The sequence below is a fragment of the Protomyctophum parallelum genome, assembly GCF_964188405.1.
Source record: "Protomyctophum parallelum genome assembly, chromosome: 5".
Lineage (NCBI taxonomy): Eukaryota > Metazoa > Chordata > Actinopteri > Myctophiformes > Myctophidae > Protomyctophum > Protomyctophum parallelum.
The window spans coordinates 38,778,875-38,802,870 of NC_139702.1; the positions used below are offsets into that span (position 1 = coordinate 38,778,875).

The 23,996-nt window shown below is 43.1% G+C and overlaps 1 protein-coding gene across 3 annotated transcripts; it reads left to right on the forward strand.

Moving 5' to 3' along the window:
• Positions 1 to 18,656, forward strand: lcorl (ligand dependent nuclear receptor corepressor-like). Of its 3 annotated transcripts, XM_083765324.1 has the most exons (8): positions 5 to 176; positions 1,807 to 1,872; positions 2,377 to 2,465; positions 3,082 to 3,208; positions 4,764 to 4,991; positions 5,432 to 5,507; positions 11,038 to 16,301; positions 16,725 to 18,656. In XM_083765324.1, exons 1-8 carry the CDS (start codon positions 77 to 79, stop codon positions 16,730 to 16,732), a joined length of 5,958 nt encoding a protein of 1,985 aa, XP_083621450.1. In that variant the 5' UTR covers positions 5 to 76; the 3' UTR covers positions 16,733 to 18,656. The 3 variants fall into 3 exon arrangements, with proteins under 3 accessions (XP_083621452.1, XP_083621450.1, XP_083621451.1); XM_083765326.1 differs by lacking the exons at positions 11,038 to 16,301; positions 16,725 to 18,656 and adding an exon at positions 6,476 to 10,514 and having other exon boundaries at positions 1 to 176; XM_083765325.1 differs by lacking the exons at positions 5 to 176; positions 1,807 to 1,872; positions 2,377 to 2,465 and adding an exon at positions 3,319 to 3,340 and having other exon boundaries at positions 3,091 to 3,208.
• Positions 18,657 to 23,996: the final 5,340 nt, after the last annotated feature.

Sequence of the window (23,996 nt, forward strand, 5' to 3'; positions counted from 1 at the left end):
TCCTAGCGACTGACTGTTGCTGGTGACGTCCAGAGAGAGAGAGAGCAGGGCAGGGGGAAGGAGGACGGCGGGCAGAATGGCGGCTGCACAGTGCCGTAGCGGCAAATGCACGGCAGAACGGAAGGGTTTCAGGCGCGAACTCGACTCTTGGCGGCATACGTTGATCCACTGCGTCGGTAAGAGCCGTGTGGAAGTGGGAAAAGTTGACATTATTGGGGAGACACCGCAGGCTCGGGAGTGTTTTGGTCAATTAGCAAGCGTGACAGCTGCTGCTGCGGCTAGCTAAAGTGAGCTAACCAATTTAGCAAGCTAGTAGCCTGGCACTAATAGGTGGCCAGCTACACTGGCAGGCTAACATTTTGCTATTTGCCGAGCTAGCCATCTCTGTGTTGGCCCATTTCTTTGTCCCCCTTGAGCTACTCTCAGTCGGCTTGCGTAAAAACAAAACACAAAAACATCCTGTGATCGGATGGAAAAGAGTGTGACAATGTTTTGTTTGAGTACATCAAATGTAAATAAACAGTATGTTGTGCAACTAACTAACGTTTGGTTTGGTTGGTAAACGTAATTTATTACTAAGGTATAACACGGTGTCAGGCGGTGAGTGACAATATGCTACGGGCTGCGCTAGCAAGCTAGATATTATTATAACGATATTTTGGGGGAGGGGAGTGTAATGTTGGATAGTACCGTTTAATGAGACAATAAACGGATCCAAGCAGGCAGCGGCCTCCGGTAACGGTTGGACACGTGACTATTTGATCCTTTGAACAAGGCTTTGTTGTCAACGTTACTGTTTTCTAGCTAAACTAGATTTAATTAAGTGTTGAGGAACTTGGTGTTATGCGCAGAGCTTATTCGGCAGTGGTCTTAACAGCTGATTAGGACTATATAGGATCAGGTGTAAACCCTCCTTCATCCTTGGACTATTATTGGTCTATTTATTGGAAACGGAGGGAGGGAGATTTTTGGTTTCTCGTGGAATGACATCTCCATCAAACAAATACTTGACTAGAAACAAAAAAAACGGCACCATTGGTATTGAAATGTGCTTGTGTCAAAGTAATGGCTTGCAAAATAGATTTGCAGAAATATCACGTGACAAATATGTGTAAAAATGTGTATAAATAGGCACAGAAGAAGGTTTACATGTTGATTGTATCAGCAAATTGTAAGGCGACATTTGGGTCTGTAAAACTTTAAGACAATGAATGCATATTGTCTTGAACTTTAACTTGACATTGACTTTTAATATAGATACAGTAACCTTGTAAACCAAGATGACTGTATAGGACACAGCTCCCAAGGCCAACATTTAAAAAGATAAAAGCACATAAGAGACAAGAAGACCATGAATCATACAAATAAATAACACTATGTGCTCCTAATATAAATAAAACTAGAAAAAGTGCCCTTCTGGGCCATCAGGAGGATAGGAATATTTAGGAGTAATATAAACATGTTTTTTGTTTGTTTGTTCCAATCTTTGCCAATCAGGATGGAATATGTGAAACACAAAAACATACCTTCTAATAGTTATACAAGAGAAAGATGAAGACCTAGGTCGAAACGTTGGATTCTTGTCAATAAATATACAGCATCGTGGCTACGAGTGTGCAGCCTTTTTCTTATTTTTCCTTGTTTACTGCCTTAGGCCAGCACCTCACCAACACTGGTGTGCGCCCTTTCCTGTTTTGCATTACATCTCTTCTGACATAAATGTGAAGAATGTAAGCTTCCTTTTTATTTGTTTTTTGTCAAAAAGAATAACGTTAGGTAATTGAGTGTGTTCATTGTTTCTTGCAGGATTTGAAAGCATTCTTGAGGGAATCTATGGCCCATTGCTGCTAAGAGACCTCAATATATTTGACGGTGAGTTTTGTTTATTTTTACGTGGGTATTCTAACAGAAATTGTTGTGCATGCATAGACTACTGTTATAATTAGGATCTGCTATGGCTCTTTACTCAAACTACGTCTCTGTCTGTTGTGCTGATCAGACATCTGAGGTTCGCATCTGATTTCTGAAATTCCATCGCATCGTGATTGAATTATTAACGTTTCTCGAGAAAGATAGCTAGCGTGAGCTAATGAAGTAATGATAACATTAGTATTTAATTACAATGGAGGTCCGTGAGCCTCCTCCGAGCGTGGAAAATGGAAGTACTTGAGTAGTAATCTCCCCACTTCCGGCACTTCGAGCAAGTTATTTACCACTTGTGGCCACACGGCCGCAGTCTAAGTATTAATGTATGCATGAAACGTATTGTAGACTGGTGCATTGCCCATCAAGGTCTGTCTGATTCGTTGTCTGCTGTATTGAAATAACAATGGTATGTTGTGATTGTAATGCTATGTTTGTGTTTGCGTCTTTCAGACTGTGAACCTGAAGAAGTGGATGACTGGACAATTGAAGCCAGCTGCTCTTACTGTTCGTTCTGTAACCTGCCGCTGGATAAACTCACTGTAAGATTTGGATTCAGGCTAAGCATAGAAACTGCCACTGCTGGATTTGCACTTGGTGCCAGTCAAGCAAAGTTCAGCTTTTACGATTCAAAATGATGGAATCGGTTACTCCAGTGGTTTCCAAACAGTGAGATATCAGGTGTGCCCGGGGTTTTGTGACAACCAAACATTATTTAAATATATACAATTATACAAAAAGTTATGAATTATTTACTATATCAGTAGCCTACTTTGTGCTCACTAATTTTCACCACAATTCTATATCCTAAAAATATATTATAAACCACTTAATCTGGGGTCCTGTTTTTGACCATGTCATCAAAATAAATAAAAATATATATATTTACATACATATACATACTCACACACTATTATCCAGCCCCCTGAATGGTTGTTGTGAGCTTGGATATCGGCTGTTTTTGCTATCAATAATTCAGGTTTGCTTTGAGATTTAGATACTGCCATTGGTGTGCTGTGGGCTACAACATGTTGAAAACCACTAGATATTAAGCTCAACATTAATCTAGAATCTCTGAGTTTGATCAATGCCTCTGGATGGGGAAATAACAGCATTCCTATTTTTCAGTAATGTAATCTCATTCTCTGTCTCTCATAGGATCAGTGTCCTGCAGCCGCCTCCCCCCTGTCCTCCCCCTCAGAATACTCTCCCTCTCAGGCCCCAAATAATTCTGAAGGCAACCTAACGGCCCACACATTTCTCCAAGCTGTGTTTCACAAGAAAGGTGAGTTTATATCTCCTGACCTTGTCTGGTGCTGAAATCACTGCCATGTCTCTGTGCTGAAATACTCATCTGTTAAAAGGGATTCTAAACATGTACTTTTTATACATCAGGGTTGGCCTCTGTCAAGATCAGGTACGGCTGGGCACAGAAGTGTTACAATAGAACAGATACTTTTCATAGACCTGTCATAACCAAGTGGCTAGCATCCGGCTTGTAAATTGAGGCCATATAGGAAGTCCACAGTTCATTTTAAAGGGCTGTGTTCTCGCTGTTTTCCCCTGCCAGTGCTGCTGTCGGAAGCAATAACACTATTCAAGCGGATGGCTTTTTGGACGAACTTACACTTAACATCTAAATAAACATTGTTCCAGTCGCTAGTTTAAAGTCTTCTTTCAATCACCATGATATGCGTTTTGGTAAATGATGGTCCCATTTTTAAATGGATGATAAAATTGGGTATGCTGAGGAGCTCACCCATTGACCCACCCCCTCTATGGCCCCCCATCCTTCTATATCCGGTCCCCAAATGGAACCGGAAATTAATTCTATTGGCATTCATTTCCGGTTCCATTTTGGGACTGCATATAGTACGATATAGTACGATTAATTCAGGCTTCATTCAGAAAACAATGGCGTGGCGCGCTGTCCTGGTCTATGGTCAGCTGTCCTGGTCTAATATGTAGTATCTTCCACTACATATTGTATAAATTTGTGTTGCAGATTAAAGCTTTCCATAGATGTCTTTTGTGTGTAAATGAATGATTTTTTTTGTTTATGCATATTTCCAATTAATATTTGTCAATTAACCCCTTAAAACATCAATACTTAGTAAACTTGACCTTTCACTCTCTACCAGCTGTTTGATGATTTGATTTGTCTTATTTAATGTCGCATACATACCTGCCACCTCAATATACAACCCACTATGTATACTGTGTCAAAAGTGCTAGCATCGTAAATCTCAAGTTAAAGTGGTATATACGTCACGGTCCACAGATACATTTTGTTTTGTTTTATAGGCTATTTATTTGTGGAATATTATCCAAACGGCATCTTGCAAGACTAATTATTAATATTAATCTGGAGAATTCACTATGAGGTAGTTGAAAATGTCAGGATATGTCACTCTTATTTCCCCAACTACATTTCAGCCATTTCAATTATACAACAACGGTAAAACACATCGTCAAAATCATTGAAAAGGCTCATTTTGTAATTTTAATCCATTACACATTGAAAGTGCTTTGTAATCCAGTCCTCTGAAGTTATAGCTGCTGTCCATTCTTGTTTATCAGAGTCTGGACTCGCCCTTCAGGGAATGTTTTAATTTGTTTTGTTAGACAATGCAGGTTAAACGTTCTAGGAATTTATCCTATGATGACCTAATAATACAACAGCTTATATTTATTTAATGTATTAATTCATCATTCTATTTTCATTGTATTACTTGTCTTTATTTGGATTACTGTCATTTGGGCTAAAGAACTGATGATGAAAACGACTGGATGCTCTACTCTGTTTTATGTTATCCGTATCTCTCCCTTTCTTTTGCCAGATGTGCCCTTGAACTGCGATCCCAACATCCCTCTGGTTGCTCAGGAACTGATGAAGAAGATGATCCATCAGTTTGCCCTGGAGTATGCCTCAAAGAGCCACCTCCACACCACTATGAATGGCCCCTCTACCGACACCTCCTCATCTCTGTCGGACGATGCTGACCCAGACGCACCTCTGGACCTCACAGTGACCCGTAAACAGGAAACCACCAGGGAACCTCTGCCAGGTACTCGTCTCATTTATTTGGACTGAACGAAAGACTCTTTCAAAGATAATGTGATATCTATCAAGTACATTTGTGTCAGTTACTTCAAAGTTCTAAGACTTATCGTGGTAATTCCAAAGACTGGCATGGATCTGCCGACACACGGACCTTGAGAATGGAACCGTAAAAGGGAGTTGCCACCTCACAGGACTTTGAGGAGAGTTCCTCCCTCACTAGAAGATAAGGATAGTTGGAGGACCAAAGCATATACTTTGTCAATTGATAACATTTAAAGTTAAACACTTGGGCTTAGAAGCTCTGTTATTGCTGTATGGAAGTATATTCATACTGCGCACATATAAACCAAGCCAACACATTTAATGCCATCATCAAACATCAGGCCATTACTTGATGATTTGCTGTCCACAGCCAGTTTTTATACCCTTCTCTCTCTCTTACAGATGGTGTGCTTGACCTCTCCAAGAGGAACTCTGCCTGCTCAGTGGTGTCATTGTCATCCAATCATAAAGCCTCAGGGTGAGTGCTGTAAAATCTATTTCAAGTGCTTTCCTGTATGATTCAAATAAAAATTAAGGGGGGAAACGATGAACTCTAGTATGAAATCTGGTTTAACCCATTTAGGACTGAGGCAGATTCTAAAAACGGCTTCTAAATCCTGACCTAAGTTTTCTGAAAAACGTCGAAATGTTGCTATATATTGTACACACACACGTTTAATATCGAATGGGTAAATCATGCCACTGAGCATGTGTCAAGCTCCCAGTTCTGACTGGGAATGATCATATTTCCCCCACCGTAGTTTTGTTTTGAGACGATAGACGTTCGATAGTTATTCATATTGTTTTGTTTCGTAAAGAAGTCCGCTGATGAATGCTTCTGTATTGATTCATATGAACACACTAGGTTGTCAGTGGTGTGCTTTGTTCTGTAGTGCTGAAGTCATTATTATTTTAGGCCTTGTTTGTGCTTTGGTGTTGGAAATCTATGGGGTTGACTCTTTTATCTCTTGTTGAGCGGTAACGTCACGACAGTGTCACAGTAATTTGCCAGCACCTAAGGATTGAACAATGAACAGAACACTGGACTACGTCACAGCGATTTTACCTCCTTTGTAGTGACCTCCAGTAATGAGTCTGATTACTCAAGCCTCAAGCCCACTGAAGAATATCACAAAGCTACAGGGGTTGTGTGCCAGAGTAACCACAGCCATTCACAGACTGTCCCACATGGACGTGAAGAGGCTTTGCCACACACAGAATGTGTGTGTGTGTGTGTGTGAGAGACACGCAGCAGCGTGCATATGTAAGAGACAAGAAACCCTGAAACAAACACATAAAGACATAAGAGATGCAGTGATGTTACCAAGACAAGGAATAAAGGAGTGGACCCCTCGCTCTGCCCCCCCACTCTCCCCTATGCCAAAAACCAAACCCCCCCTCCATCTCCTCCATCCTGACCCTGCTGTTTGGTCCTCCCATCCCTAGGAGGCAGCGCAGGCAGAGGGAGGAGTACGTTGAGAGGAGCTGGGAGCTGTCCGAGGGGCTGCTGTCCAAGGCCCTGAAGGATGTACGCTCAGGGAGGCTTGCGGAGCAGCGAGCCGCCCTGCTCTATGGGATACCGCTCCACACACTGAGACAGGGCCTGGAAGGCAGCCTGGGGCTCCTGCGCTGCCTCACGCCGGGAAGTGGCGATGGCAGGGAAGAGGTCACTTCGTACAATGTGATGTCGTCGATGCTGGGCGGAGAGGCGCGTCTGGTCCTGCAGAAGGTGGCGGCTTGGGCGGAGCGGGCCGAAATTGGGGGAGCAGTGGAAGAGAACGGAGACATTCGCTCCCTCTCGTCCTCCCTGTCTTTACATCAGCAGAGCAGTCTACAGAAGACCCTCTCCCTCACTTTCCCCCACCTCAGGGATGCCCTTCAGCCTCCACCCAGCCCCAATCCCAGCCTGGAGATGGCCACGCCTCTCCGTATCCCTCAGGTCCGCTCTGTTTCTGACCACAACAGGCCAAGCCTTGTTGAGCCTTACAACGAAGTCCTGCACCACCACCTCTCACTAGCGGAGGGCACTCCCAATTCAGTCACATCCACTGCTGCTGCTAGACCATCGGCTCTCTTCAAACTTAAACCTCTTTTCTTGCCAGACCTCTCCATTGGAGGGGCTAACCAATCACCTCACCGCCTTGGCCCACGGGGCTCCTCACTTGATGATTCCGAAGAGGGGGCTGATCGCCGTGATAAGGCCAAGGAGCCACGGAAGAAACGTGGCCGCTACCGTCAGTATGACCATGATCTACTGGAGGAGGCCATAACCATGGTGATGGGAGGCCGTATGAGCGTGTCCAAGGCCCAGGGGGTTTATGGCATTCCCCACAGCACACTGGAGTACAAAGTCAAAGAGCGCACGGGAACACTCAAGAATCCTCCCAAGAAGAAATCTGCCAACTCCTGTCCGTCCAACTCCAATTCCTCTGGTTCTGGTAACATAACTGGTTCCACCAACTCAGGGACTATCGCCCCCGCTGCTGCAGCGAAGAGGTTCTAGGCCTAGACATGCCAAGGGCTCTAGAACTCTGCACCACATGGGACTCTTCACTCTTACAGGATAGATGTTTTCTGGAGACACTTTGTTTAAACACAACTCATGCCTTTTTATATAAAAACAATTACTATTCAGGTCTTTAAACTGTGTGTCTGTTGTAATGTGATGGTCATACATCCAGCTGTGTTTCTCAGTCCTGGTCCTGTGCTCCAGCTTGTCCATAATTCTATTGCAGTTATTTGACATTTTCAGTCAAACCAAACTTAAACTAATAAGTGAGAGGACTCAAGCCACGGTAATATTTCTTCAGACACTGAGTGACATTGATTATCTTGTTATTATTTTGTACTAATCTTTTTGCTGGTAAGATTGAAAGCATCTGTCACTGTGACTACATATTGACTGGGGTCACTAGTGAGAAACACAGCTGCAGAACCCTCAGTCTGACCGTCATATTCTCTGGCTATTAGGTTATTCAGGTGTGATTCAACTCTTAAGCTCCAAGTTATTGGGGCGCCGATGATTGTCATTTGCAGCTTTCTCTCTGGGTAGCTCACCCAGGCTAATGAAGTGACTTATAGAGCAATTTTAACACATTATCAACTCACTGCTATTATAAGACACAGATAGCTGCTCTGGTGGCTACACCCTCGTCTGGAGATGAAACTTTGTAAGAGATTAACATAACCACTTAAATCCTATATACTTCATTGACCAGGATCCCCCCCCCAGGGCTCTATACTTGATCCTCTCCTATTATCCATTTTCACCAAATCCTGCTGAAAATAGCCTATATCTATAAACTCAAAACACGGCGCATTGTGAGCTTGTAGATGTAGATCTGCTATTTTTGCTGAATGTTCGCCCCCAGAATATGGACAATAGGTTTAATGTGTTAAACTTTAAAGCCATTTTGTGTCTGCACATTTTTCCCTCCATTTGTGAAAGCTAGTCTGAAGATTTGTATTGGGTCGTTGGAATGCATATGTGTGAAGCATGTTTGAAAAATGTGCTCTGATAAGCTTGGGAATGATCCATTTTTGTGAATGTGTATTGTTTGTAAAAGATGTTTTATTGCAGATGGATTATTTACAAATTCTGTAGCTGTATTATTACGGTCAACCTCATACATGACTGCTGCTTAAAACTACAATATTTCATAGGCACAGAGACGTATAGTTAAAATACAAACGCCTTTTTTATCAACACAATTGTGATTCTCTGGTCACATGCAATGAAAAGAGTAATCGGATTACCCGTGAATAGGGTAAATTAATGACGCTCATTGTGACTGCAATTTACTGTTTGTGGAAAGCTAGTGGCATAAATGAAAGAAAATTAAAAGACTCAACCTATCACGCTTAGGTTAGATTTTCTGTGTCTGGGAAATCCTAAATGTTATCTCTTAAATCATTTCCAAATCTCAAATGGCTGCGTTCCATTAGTTCTGCTATACAACCAAAGCAGAAGTTCAGGGTTACCCGATAGCTACTCACACAAAGCTGCTTTCTCTTACCTTGCTGGGATGTCAGACTGCCTGTCTGTCTCTCTAACCTCATTGCCACATATACCTCTCTGGGCTTAACTTATTGCCTGCCCGTAGCCCAACGTCCGGTTTCATATCAAGGCCTTCATATTGTCTTTTATGCTGAATATGCTGGGGCATGAGCTCTTCTCCAAGGAACAATTATGAGCTCTGTCTCTCTCAAGGAATAACGCATACGTGTAAAATCACCAGTGTCATAACACCTTAAACTTGCCTGCTCTATGAGAGCAGAACACCAACCATACTAGGTTCTGATGTTTTGACTAACTTTGATTAAATAACTAAACTTAAAAAAAGAAAAGGGTATATTATGAACTCTACCCCATGTTCTTAGCATTGTATTTATCCTCGTTATTTGACTGTTTTGTGTTTGTTCTTTGTTATTTAAAGGCTAGCAGTTTTTTGTCGTTCATGATCTGGTTCAGGTTCAGTGGCATTTCAACCCTGTATCCCTGGCAACTAAACCAATACTGAATGTCTGCTCATAACAATACACCAGTGCCTGTCTCTGGGGCTACTGCAAAGTGCAGCACGTTGTCTCTCTACTCTGGGAATTATCTGCTATTTATATCAATAAGCCATTTTATTGATTAGCCTAAGTAACTTAGTCGAAAAATACTTTTATTGGTACACAACTATGGTTTTATTGCAGTTTATTCTTGTAACACTCCTCAATACCGTTAACAGCCTTGTTTTTGAATTGGGCCTACTACTTTTATTATGGAACTCTGACAAATCTAAGAAATTACATAACAGAAATCGGTTATTTATGCATAAAGTAATTATTGCACTATGATTTATTATTAGCAGTTTTTTTATTGTGAAATGTTTTGTGTTGCCGCATACTTATTTATTGATTGTGCTTCAGAACTGTGATTTTTAATAGATTGTGGTAGTTGTTAATTTGTAATAAAGCACTTTGATGCAATGTGAAATGTGTATTGCTGCAATTGCATGAAGGCTTTTAAATGTTAGCCTGTATAAATAATTTATTTTGTCCAGAACTTAATCCCCTTAACATTGTGGTTAATTAGTGCTTATGTTAAGATTAAATTCTTGATATGACATTTTGTTTTATTTTAGGCCAATCTAAAAAGAGTTACACTACGTTACTATTGTGTAACGTGTCTCAAAATATCCAACTCTGTTATCCCATTGACTTTTCTAATAGAAATGTAAATCCCTGAAAATACCAAACTCAACATAAATTTGTGGATGTTATTATCATGAGCGACTTGACTTAGTGACAGTGTATTGCTTGCAAGAAATGACCTAATTTGGCAATTAGCAATGTTTTTTGTTTTATTGTTGATTTGTTGGTGTTGAAAGTTACCTTGGTTTTGAGCGTTGCTACAATCGTTCCCCTCTGCCTTTAGCAGAATGTTATCTTTTGCCTTCAGCAACTCATTAATAACTAATAAAAAGGTTCTGTAATATCGCATGTTCCTGTGGTTATTTAACACACAAGTTGTTAATTTGGGGCCTTAAATATGAATAGTCTTAAGATAATGTAAGATAATATTCTGTATAGTTCTTCTGTAAGTTTGTATGCATTTGTTGCACTCACTGAGTGTGTTATGCGTCGGAAATAGACAATCTACAAGCTCATAACATGTCCCAGTGCTTTGTGTTGTGAGCTTGTAGATCTATGTTCCTGTACAAATGAGGTGCTGCTCAAGTGAATGCTGTCAGAGAAAGTTATCTCATTAAAACCGGGAAAGCATCTGTGTAGCGCTGACTATTAAAAAATAGATGTACAAGCTCACTCACGAAGTGATGCACTGCAAGCTTGTACATCTGCTATTTTTTATTTGAATGCAGTTGTATAATCTCCCTCAGGTCTTAATGGATTATTGGCTTAAGTGGATCTTCTGTATGTGCACCATTTCTGCCCATAGCAATAGTGTTTAGCTAATATGCATAAACTCTCTTTTACACCCATTTTTGTGTTTCTGCCTCTAGCTTCCCGTTGGCTGTTACAGAAGAGTCGAGGGATCCCGCTAAGCAGGAGGTTCTTCACCAACGGAGCTCTGCTCTGGAAGCCGTTTTCTGCTCACTCTGTCCAGCTCATCGTTCACTGCTCTACCAAATCCTAAAACTGGCGCACCAGGAAAGACTGCTGCCTTTACCCCAAAAGAGGCCCGCCAGTCAGAATGAGTCTTACTGCTGCCACCATGGGGTAGTACTAAAGGACAACGCCACCCCACTCCCTTTTGGTTACGCTGATTGTAAACCCTGTGGCACCAGCCCTCACTACCCGCTTTCAGACTGTGACCACACTGGTCCTAAAAGCAACACGTTCCCCCCAGCAGACTCTAAATCCACTTGTAGCGCCCATCCCTGCCGTTTCACTGACTGTAAAAACCAAGCCGCTCATGGTTCAGGCTGTTGCTGTGTGCAGAGCTGCAGTGTGGCAGCCTACCCCGTGATATGCCTGAAGAGCCTCCATTGTATCGCCTGCCAAAGCCTGGCCGTTGGTCGTATAAACAAGGTGGTCTGTTCATTTGCCTCCTCTCCTTCTCTATCCACGTCTCCCTCGCTCTGCTCCACCTCCCCCAGGTTATGCGCCTCGTCGTCGGTGTGCCCAGCCTCGTCGCTCTGCTGTAACCATCCGTGTCACCGCTATTCCAACCATGCCTGCACCCAAGCAGTAGAGGGAGGGCCTGAAGACGGGGACCCTCCTTGTCCTGTGCTAAAGAGAGAGCAGAGTCCCTCCCCTCCCCCGCTTTCCCCCATCCCCTCTGACATCAACAAGGAAATGGAGGAAAAGCCTCCTTCCTTGCAACACCACAGAGATGAGGAGGGGGGGGACATGTCCCTCCATCTTGAGGTTGAAGATGTTCCGGTGCATATAAGCGGACAGGACACAGATTTTGCCACTGAAGACGAGTATGTGACTCCAAAAAGAGATTGGGCAGAGCAGAGCTCAAGTGGGAGATTACTGCAGGATGTTGTGGAGCGTTTCAATGAGAAACTAGAGACAATCAAACCTCTGGAGAAGGACCCACCTCTGAGTTCCTCAACTGTCCACAAAATTGGAAAGCAGTGCCCGCTGACGCCCCCGGCCAATCGGAGCATTCAATCTCCTGCTGATGAGCATTTGAGTGACATCATCACTACGGTCCTTCACAAAGGCAGTGATAGTGACTATGACCTCAGTGAGCTGCTCCACCGCCATGACAGCAGTGAAGCCAAGTCTCCTAACACTCGCTCCCGCCGGCGACAGGAGGCGCTGGCTGCCATGACGATGCCTCTCGATCCCGCCATAAACCGACGACACACGTTGCAAATCAAGCGGGAGCTCGCTATGCTTGACCAGTCTTATTGTAAGAGGAAGCTGTTGCTACCAAAGAAGGTGCGATTGAAAGATGGCAATAATGTTACTCCAACAACATTCAGCTCGGATATAAGCCCTCCCGAGGAAAAACCTGAAGGAGAAACTGGGATCCAAGAAGCAAAGGAACAGGAGATTGTCAACATCGGAGCAGCTTTAGGCACAGAGTGTGACATGCTGGGAGTCACGGGGGGCAAAGAATTAGTTTGTGTGACAGAAATGCAAGAGGGAAAAGGTTGTGCACAACACAAGCTGGTGAAATTGCTAAAGGAGTCGGAGGAAGAGGAGCCGAGTGAAATAAAGGAAAAAATAGAGACTGTGGTTGTTACAGAGGAAATTGAGGTGAACACCATTAAATTAGAGGTGACAGAAAAGGAGATAGCCACTCTCTGTACCCCAGTACCCACCATTGAGCTGCAGAACAAAGCTGACATCCTTGTTTGGAAAAAAGAATCCCCAGGCTGTAGCAGTGCTTGTGACAAAGATGGTAGGAACCAAGAGCATGCATCATCGGGTCAGTGTGGTAGTGACAATATACCAGCCAGAAGTACATGTCAGCATAGGCTGGTCGGCAAGACGAGGAAAGCCATGAGTCAACCCGGCAGCTCGAGACAAGCGGGGAGATCCAGGAGAAACATAGTCCCTCCTCAACGGTTCTCTTCATATGTAACAGAGCCCAGGAAGATGTACTTTGTTGCTTGTTTTTCTGAGAGTATCTTCAACCAGAGACCAGCAAAGGACAGCAGTTTGAATGCTGTAAACTCAGACACCTGCTCTATAAACCCAAGTGTCATGGACCACTTGCCTGAATCGAGAGATGCGGCCATGCTGTCTTCATCCCAGCCCACAGGGGAGCTTGCCTTTGAATCAACACCTGATAAACAGTTTAGATCATCTGAGCCTGAGGAACAATGGCATGTCAGTCCAGAAACGGTGGTTGCCACCGAGAAGCGTCTTTCTAAACCTAGTGCACACTATAAGAGAGATGGTGGCACCAGATTACAGGCATTACCAGTGCTACAGCAGAAGTCTGAGGCTTACAGAACACGGCAAAAACACTCAAAGCTACGTAGTTGCAGCTCTAATGGCACAAACACTTGTGTTCAGACTCATCACACAGACTACACAAGCCCAATTAAGCTCATGTATGTATCTCCTGTAATGGATGAGAAAGGTTTAAAATATAGCCTGAAGTCAGCTGCATCGGGCTCTAGTGGACGGCTAGAGGAAGCATTTGACCCATGTGAAGAATCTTCATGGGCTGGCTCACCAGAAAAGGCCAAGTGTCCAGTTAATAAGTTTGCCAAATCGCCAACAAAATCCTCACCACTAAATTCTGCCTCGTCCTCTCCGAAATCTGTGTCCACTCCATCCAAATCTGTCACCACACCTCCTAAATCTGTCACCACACCACCCAAATCCATCCGCACATCACCCAAATCTGTCGGCACATCACCCAAATCTGTCGGCACACCACCCAAATCTCTCACCACCTCACCCAAATCTGCTTATTCACCAGCCCGTTCACTGTCTTTGTCTCCTAAAGTAGGTGCCCGCAGATCAGGGGACTGTACGCCGCCCAAGCGTACAGTAGGAACTGAAAACCACAGACCAGACGTTCCACTAGCTGTACATGAAACAACTCCACCAAAGAGGCGCCCGGGCCGGCCCAAGAAGCTGGGACCACAGCTGGAGAAGAAGGTGAAGAGGCCCATTGGTCGACCGCGTAAACAAAAGGGTCCCGATCAAGTGAAAGGGGGGTCTAATTCAGAAACATTGAAAAGCATTTCAGCGTCCGATATGGAGGAGAAAACAAACAAGAATCTCAAAATAACTGTATTTTATGGGCGATCAAGAAGGAACAAAAGGCTGGTGTCTGAGAGTGATGGCCAGCTCCACACCGAGATCCATGATGATCAACAGTGTCTGGACAGAAGTGATGACTCAGTCAATTTACTGCATGTCTCTGAGGCCAAGCCTGCCTTACAGGAGTTGAACTTGGTCAGACCTGTGAAAGACAAGGAGTGTACTCCTCATTCCAGCAGCAACATCAAATGTCAGAGGCGTCAGGATGCTGTACCCATGAGGAAGCCAGGGAGACCAGCAAAAGTGAAGATTTCTGGAATCTCGGTAACGTTTACACCTGTATCGCCACGGCAACGCAAGATTCAGATTAACCGGGATGCCAGGCAGTCTCCAGAAACATTAAGTCATAAGAAAGTACAACTGCCAGATGTCCCGTCTGCCAAAGAGCCCCAGACAATCAACCTACAAACTAAGACAGAGGCAAGAGATCAAAGTGAAGATAAACAGTCAGATCGACCTGTGGCAGTGCGTCACTCCGTGAGGGTGAGGAAACCCTCAATCTACCTGCTGCACTCTGTGGCCACTTCCACCCCAAAGTGCTACAGCCGTAGCACAGCTCTCTTGCGGCGCTCTAAACAGCTTCTTCTGAACAAGGCCAGCAACCAAAGGAGACGAGAGGAGGCTCAAGGGGATGAAGGAACCTCAGTGGGGAAAAACCAGGTTAAGATGGGGAGAAAACGCACATGTCAGGATGTGCACCGGATGGCTAAAGTGTCTGTAGATTCCATCTTTCCTCCTGGAGACACTCTAAGATGGTGGGCAGCATCAGCTGATGAAAATACCTTGAATCAGGAACTTGCAAGAAGGATACGACTGGTCTCGGACACCTGGGTCTCAGACACCATCGAAAATCAGGAAGATGCAGCCTTTAAAACCAGATTGGGCATAAAAAGCAGCAGCTCTATTGTTAAGACATCAAGACATTCATCTGTGGTCCGAATGCTATTCGACTGTCCCCCTAGCAAACCACGGTCCTGTAGTATGCAGCAGCTTTGCTCCTGGTTTATGCAAACAACAGAAACCCAGTCTCTGTCCATCACAAAGAATACAAGCTCCAGAAATCCTTATGAACTCATGCACTACCCCCGTTCGACCAGCAACGGAAGTTTCTGTCATAGTCCCCAAGCAGAACGACTCCGCAAACACATCAAAAAGTTTGCCAAAACTGTGCCAAAGAGTCCCTCTGAGCAGCAGTGGGCTCAAAAAAGGATGTTGGACAGATACAAGTCCATATCATCATCCAGCCTCAAACGGCAGTTGTTCACTTCTACATTTGAGTCGGGAAGACTTAATCAAGGAGCCCCTTGGTGGAGAGGCCGAAAACTTGCGAAGTACCCAGCCACTCTGCTACGGGCACGGGCAAGATTCTTGACTGCACAAGAAAGAAAGAAGTGGCCAAAGAGGCAGAGGAACAATCGAAGGGAATTAAAATGGAGATCAGCAAGTGGTTTAAATTATCATGTGTTCACACAAATGCGACCCAGAGATAAAGCATTCTCCAGATCAGCCAACGATTTGGTTGACTGCTCAGAGAGTGATTATACCACTAGCTCGGGTGACCAAACTGATCCCATGAGTGTCCCCAAAGAGCAAAGACTCAGCTCTAAGGCTTGGAGCCCTGAGACACTAAAAGAATGCAGAGTGTTTCTGAAGAAGATCAACTCCCCAGGCCCGGACAACGAGTCGGCTGCTGAGGAAGAGTGGGACTCTTGCACAGTGACACTGGATGATGGGTCATCTTCTGCCCACCATGTTGCAGGGAAGAAGAGGGAGCTGGTGGGGGAGAATAATGCTGTGAAAAGGGGAAACCGAAAGAAAAGAAAAAAGAGGACTGCCTCTAAAGAGTCTGAAAGTTGTTCATCAAAGGCAAGCCAGGAGCAGGATGAAGTTGCGGCAGAGAGACAGAACGGCAAATGGAAAAGTCCTGGGGTTGTGTTTGAGCCACCACAACCACCACCTGCGAAGATGTTGAGACAATCGCGAGTGAGGGGCCTAACCGGACCTAGATGGTGCGACTTTGTTTTTGGTAAATATTGATTTTTTTGTAGACCCATCCTTTACAAATGATTTATTTCTCTAAAGTCTAAAGGCCCTGACACACTGCAAATGTCGCTTGCTTTGCTTCATTATTGTTTTTTTACTTTTCCTTTGTAAACATTTAGCTGGTGATGAAAAAGCTATATGAGGACAACAATGTATAAAAGTAGTAACAAGTTAAAGAGCGCTTTGCAGGTGGTCAGAAAGTATGCAGAACAATCCAAGTGTGCGTGCATGTCCCTCATTTTATTAGGGTTGGTGCGATACAGTTCAAAAAAGTTTTAATAATTGTGGTGCCGCCGAATGCATAGACGATTTGACTTGTCCTAATTAACCATTTCAGTGTGACAGGGCATTTAAAACTTGAAATGACAAGCAACTTAATTTATCTGCCTCTTTCTCTTATTGACAGGAAGCTAAATGAAGCAGGAAGCCTGCTCCTTCTTGAAAAAGAGACTGATGGTTAAACCAGGTGCCTTTCGATGTTGAGCTGACCACACAGACTGGCAACCCCATTCTGGTCCATTCAGCAGTTATGTAGCAGAAGTCTAATTTAACAAAAGCTTGAGGTTGCACTATTTTTACTGAGCTGTGTTTTCTTTTTCTTTTTTTTCTTCTTTTTTTTAAGTATGTACAGAATATTTTTTAATGTTTAACGTCCATTTTTCTCTGTTTGAAAAGGTGTATTGTTGATCAAATCATCAAACAGAAGTTTAATGGCATAAGCGCTTACAGTGAGCCCTGTCAAATTGGCTGTGTTGAATGAAGGACAAAGCTTGATTTGAATCTGCATTAGTACAGTTCCATCTCCCTCAAACATACCTCATTATTAGGACCAGTGTACAGCGAAGCAGTACATTGACCGCCTCACTGTACATGATCCTGCTTACATGGCTAGAAATAATTTGGCACAACATATTGATTTCAAATATTTTATTGGTGTACAATTTTCCACTTCCTTAGCAATGTCAGCAGAGGCAGTGCAGTAGTCTGTTATTGAGAACAGCAGTCTTTTGAGGGGGAAAAAAAGACCACAGAATGCTGAATTGACCGGAGCAAACAAAACTGTGTAATAACACATTTTAATATGCCTTTTGTTTTTGTTACACGTTTCAATGCAGACATGTTCACGTTAATATATTCTCAAGCATTCACCATTTATATTTTTGACACCAATAATTATTAATGATGTTCCATTGTAAACCAATGGACTAAAATGGACCCTTCCCTAATACATGGCAATAGTCACACATAAGAATGAAAGTGTCAATGAGCAGTATATTGTAAGACTAATAGCACAGCCATACATGGTGTAAATACTTACACGTCATATAACCCAATTACTGAGAGCTATGTGATGACGGTGAGGAGTGTGGCATGATGGCAGTTGTAGAATGTAGGTTTCCATTTCTATGTTGGTTTGTGGGATCTGTCGTTTTTAACAGGAGCACCTTTATCATTGTCTCCTTCCTTTGTTTTTACCCAAAGCATTAATTATTTACTTATGTTGACATCAGACTTACCTGTTGCACTACTCAAACTGAGATTAATCCTTTAGTTCCCACTACACCCAACCTACCCCCCCATACTTTGCACATCCAGAGTCCTACTACCACCCCTACTGTAAAAACAAAATGATTGTCTCTTAGGTGCAATACAAATCCAGATTATCTATCACTATGTAGTAATAATGTAATTGCTAACAGACGAATGGATGTCATTGAGCTGTAACTGTCACAAGTACTGCTGGACTAGGATGTCATATTTCAGTTTATCAAGCCATGTGCTGGGAGGTTCAAAGAGCTGGTTGCAGTAACATTATGTTTTCATAACTGCTTCTTTCCCCATAAAGTAATGTTTAACAGGCACTTATAATGGCACAAGTCACAATTCATAAATATTTCGATATTATTTACTGTTGAAAATGTGTGGAATATTTCTTGTTTAGGTTTTCCTTTTTGCTGACTAAAGTGCAGTAAGAGAACCCTACCTCCATTGGCCTTTTCCTCTAACACTAATCTTGGGTCAGACTTGTTTTCCTGCTTTTGATGAAAGGTAGTGTAAATTGATCCAAGATATTCGTCTATAGGTCAAAGCTTCAACTTTCAGTGTATTTTGTGCCTGACTGTTCGGTTTGTAAAAAGTAATTTTGACCGTCATTTCAACATGGGAGGACACCTAAGTCTTGTGATAAAAAAACACCAACTTTAATCCTGCAGTTAACACTCCTGGTGCTAAACTTCTGTTGTATTCCCCCTCACCCCAAGTGTTTTTATACTGTTCCTTGCAGATGTAACTAAGAGTTGTCTGTGTCATTAGAACAATTAAACATTCTTTTGAAATACTGGTTTTAAGTTTTATATAATTGACTGTTGGGTAACTTGGGTAGGCAAGCAAATGGATCAATAATTTTCTCTGAAAAGCTGAAGTGAAAGTGCATTTAAAAAGAAGTAGAGGCGAGTTTGAAGTCGCTCGGTCCTTTACATGCACATGACTAGTCTACTACGTGGGGGTCCATGACCCACCACACTCCCAGTAACCAATTTTAATATAGGATAACGTGTCACTAGTGTTTTGATGAATAATATAATTATATCCGTATTGTGATCTCTATTAAATGGACTTCAGAAACCTGAATGTAGAGAACAGCTTTGCAGTGAAATGGGCAGTGATAGAAGTGATTGTGAAATATCCCTTAACAACCGCTAGATGGCGGTGTGGTATCGCTGATGCAGCTCTGTCCCTGCAGTTGGAATGTTATTTATCTAACTATGGGATATGGTCAAAGGGTGAAAACGCAAACATACAGAAGAACAAAACAGCACAGAGTAGGATGAACATACACAGACAAAATTACAAAGATAATTCAAAGTGGACAAGCAACATACAAATCTCCTGGAAGTTGAGTGGAGTAGTCTGTGTTTTTGGGAAGTGAAAACTGCAAGTGTGTGGCAGTTTGTTTGTTTAATTATTTTGAAGTCTGCAGCCAGGTGAGTTAGCTACCTATGCTAAGCATTAATTAACGTGGAGGACACGTGGCGTGTCACCTTTAAAAAAATGCTATTATTTTGGTCATGGCCCGACTTGATACTGTAGCCTATAGGGATATTTCTCATGTTATTTAACAGGCTTAAAACACATCTTGCAGGAAAAGAGAGACATTTACAACTGAAAACCAACTAGGTGACTAACTAAAGCCAAGGGCATTTGAACACTGATGCTTGCCAGTCAAATGTGGGACAGTCTCAATTTGTGGGACGCCTGAAAAGTCTTGGAAATGAGGGACTGTCCCACGCAAAGCGGGACATGTGGTCGTGCACTTGGCTACTGTACATGCTGGGTCCATTTATAGAATACATTTATAGAATAAATATATACAGACACAATGTTTTGTTTGGGGTGTCACAGCAACAAATCATTGTATGAAACTTACCAATGATGGGTTAATTCAATTGAAAGTGATATTGAAAGTGTTAAAACCTGAATTGTACATCTATAGATTTCTATCTCTCAATTTATTTCAAGGCATACTATTCCAGGCATGTCCAATTTCCCCAAAGCTTTCTTCCTAAAATGCCTGTTGCAACAAAAAAAAGACAAAATACCCAATATCCTTCAAGACATTTGACAAGTAGGCCTAATTATAATTCCACTATATCATAATTATTATTTATAATTGTAATGTGCTGGCTGCCATCAATCTGTTTTTGTTTCAAACTAAACTAATGAGAATGTATTGCATATTTTACTGTCCAATGACAAAAAAGGGACCCTTTTCTTGGGTTTGAGCCCCTGCCCCCTCAGTGCTCTCTGCATGGCCCTGATGCAGTATATGTGTATGTTTGTCTGCTGTTGCTAGTGAGTTGAACTTGTGACAGGGTACAGTATGTGGCTCTTGGTCAGCTAACTTTTTACTTACCGTACTTATACTCAAAGCTTATGGTGTCTCTCTCAACCTGCTCCACAGGTACAGTATAGTACACTCGTCAGGGTGATGACCTCAGACTCCCAACCAAGCTCTTCTCAGCCCTGAGTCCATACTCCTGTGACATGCTGTGAATGCTTGACCCGGCCTAGAGCTTGTCCTATAAGTCCCTGACCACTGCACTACACCAGACTGCTACGTGCAGTACTAAACAATCAAGACTGAGTGAGAAGATGGCAGCCAAGAGAATGATGCTGGTGGTCGGTGCCATTGATACTGTGTGGAGGATGGAGATGACTGGAGAGTGACACCACTGGAGGGCTCATCATGAACTAGAGTTTGTCCCTGGCATCACGTACACTTGATGAAGTCAAGTAGAAGAAGGCTAAAGGTAGGAACTTTATTTGTTTGCTGCTGCTGCTTGTGTACGTTGTACGCTGTGTGTACTAGTGTGATTCAAGCTGTAGTAGTAGTAGTACTACTACTGAATCATGTTCAGTAACTGTTTCTGGCTCTGGAATTGAATGCTGATGTGAATCTACAGTTTGCATGTTGTGCTGTATGTACCGTTGAAGGTTTTGGAGGTTTTGGGCTTTATAACAGCCATTCATTCCAAATAGTTCTTTTCAATTGAAGACTGTTAAACCAGTAGGTTATGTGTGTTGTGTTGTGTTGTGTTATGGTTGCTGAGGTCTGTTGTGAGTTGTTGTGACAGGGTGGCTGTATTGATTCATGACTGGCATGGTGGCAAAGAATGTCTATGTAGGCCTTGCCTACATAGACAGGCATCTAGGCCTTTCTTTCTTTCTTTCTTTCTTTCTTTCTTTCTTTCTTTCTTTCTGCAGTTGCACTAATTACACAAAAATAAGGGAACAAAATGTGTACCATGCACGAAAATAGGATTTTATGGGCTCAATGTTGTGGTGGCCTCATATACCAACTGTACTCAACGTCCATACTGAATGAACTGCCTGTTCTTTAGAGACATTTTAGGTCTTTATATGGCCACTTGGTGGCAGCAGAGCACTTTGTGTTTTCAGCAGCTACCCATAAAGATTGTTAACAGTACTGACATAGAATCACAGGTTGAGTCACTTTAATACTCAACCTTCACGATGAAACAAGATCCCAGGTGGCTCTATTGTTTAGCTCTCTGATACTAAAATACTTCATGAATATAGGCCCCCAATAGATCCCTGGACCAGGCTCCCTCTAATTCAGCATGACCGCAAGGTTTAAGGAGATAATTAAAAACAGAGACAAGGGCACACACAGATAGGGAAGGAGGGGGATGATGAAGAAAGAGAATCTGAGAGAGAGTAAGAGAAATATATATATATATATATATTATATATATATATATATATATAAGGAGCAGATAAAGAGATGAGATTGAAGGTTGAGCTTGAAGGAGACAGCCACTCTGTCACGGGTCCAGCTGGAATGAGTTGTCACGGTGACTTTAGGGCACGGTCGTTATGTAGAGATGCTGATGAAAGACAGCGGTCTGGTGAACGGCATTCTGGGCCAGAGCGTGACCAACAGCATACAGCCCAACCTGCCCTGGGGACAGAGGTGTTTATAACCAAGGTCAGCGTGTGTGTGTGGGTTTGATTGCAAGCCCAAGCAAGCATGCATGCATATATCCAGTTATATACATTTTGACTATGTGTATGTCTGCATTAGTGCATGCATGTGTGTGACTGTGGAGCACTATCAGCAGTGTTGTGTGTGTGTGTGTGTGTGTGTGTGTGTGTGTGCGTGTGCGTGTGCGTGCGTGCGCACACATGTGTGCGTGAGTGCGTGTATGGAGTGACAAGGAAATGAATGGTGACTTAGCACTAACACGGCACCCAGAGGGACTTTTAACACCTCCACCACTACCAGACCTCATTATGGTTACACCACACACACAGCTCTCACCGCAGGGAGGGACACTTAGCGGTGTGTGCATGTGTATGCATGCATGCGCATGTGTACACGAGTGTGGACCTATTTTAGTGTGCGTGTGCATGTGTGTGTGTATGTATGTGTGTGCGGGTGTGTGTGCGCTGATGCACCTGGATCTTGTTATGTCGTTTAGGAAGGGGGCACAGTAGCCAGCCACACACTTTAATCCCCCCCCCCCCTCCCAATATCCCTGCCTCTCCTAACACAACGGCTACAAATAGACTGGGTCGACAAACTACCAGGTATTAAAGGATAACTATAGACTGGAGAAACCAAGAGGACACATTGTAACTGCCAATGGAAAAACACAACAAAACAAACAAGTTGAAGACCACGTTATCCATAGTTTCTTATTTTCTCCTTTTGCTCTCTTCACCACATTCATCACTGATTACGTGCAACTCATCTGTTTGTGTCTGCTCCCTACAGAGGGCTTGTTGCTCTGATATGCTTCACAGCCAATTCATTATGAACCACTTTAGAGCTGACCGTTGTACAACACGGTATAAATCAGGTTTAAGTAGTTAAATAATACAGGTGCCTTCTTAAGAGGCCATTCAACATCAGGCCCATGTTCTCCTCCACATGCAATAAAAGCAACACCTCCCCTATTTAATCTAAAAACAGGATTTAGCTGGTATTAGGGGGTGGTGGAGGGAGGTACAGTTGGGTTCACACTAATGACGAACGATTAAAACTGGCTGGACTTGGAGTGCGCTCTCTTGCCCTGCCTTACGTGCCCTAGAACCGACTGCGACGCATTATACTGTAGATATATCTGCCTTTGTTATAACTGCAGTTAATGAAGCCTTGCTTGTCCATGCAATGCTGCAATGATGCAGATGTAGCACCCGCACCCTCCAATTTTCAGCTTGATTTTATTTGACCACATTGTGGCACGCACAAAGGTCTGTGGGGAACTCTGTTAACGATGGGGCTACACAGACTGGGCTAAAAAAGAATAACTCAACAAGTTTAATTTCCAAAAGAAGCGTACATTACTGTTATTCTTAAGGTGGTGATTTGTGATAGTTGATGGACTCAGTATGCTGTTTTGTGCAAGCACTTGGACCCGACACCTTCAATCATTTGCACATCAAATGAATCAAAATGAGTCTTTTATTGCAGCAAAACCACAGTCCCTGCAGATTGGGAGCGCCCTGGGTCTCATTGTAGCAATAATCTCCCATATAAATTATGACATGCACAGGCATCCTCCACACCACACATTTAAACCAGATTTATACTAAGGCGCTCGAGAGTGTCGCACAGCAATAATAGCTCTCAGTGCATCGCAAGCAACTACAATTTTGTGAGCTTGTAGAAAGAACAGCACACACAGAAACACAGAGCGGCATCGTACCGTACGACCGCATAAAAGTCACCCTGGAATGACCCTTCTAATGTGACATCCAAAAATCACTTGCCGGTATTAAAAAAAGAAGGAAAGAAAAGAAAAAACCCTTGGCATCGTATTTAAGCATACGAGGGGGCAAGGAATCTAAATGCAAAGAAAATAAATGTGGAAATGATTAGGTCCTACATAGGTGTGCAAACTCAGTACCGTATGTGTGTATGAAATTATGTGTGAGCGCGCGCGCGCGCACACACACACACACACACACACACACACACACACACACACACACACACACACACACACACACATACACACGGGTTGCTCAGTGTTGTTGTTGGAGCATGGCCATTCTGATTACTGCAGAGGCGCAGTTTTCTCCTCCATACAGAATCTAGTATGAACGCTCAGCTCTGCTTCCATGTCCAAACATAAGGCCACAGTCACTGTTG

Bases quoted from the DNA above. Each gene is read 5' to 3' on its own strand.
- lcorl (XM_083765324.1), top strand. From the start codon at position 77: ATGGCGGCTGCACAGTGCCGTAGCGGCAAATGCACGGCAGAACGGAAG. The intron at 177-1,806 runs GTAAGAGCCGTG...TGTTTCTTGCAG, and splicing joins TACGTTGATCCACTGCGTCG to GATTTGAAAGCATTCTTGAG. The intron at 4,992-5,431 runs GTACTCGTCTCA...TCTCTCTTACAG, and splicing joins CACCAGGGAACCTCTGCCAG to ATGGTGTGCTTGACCTCTCC.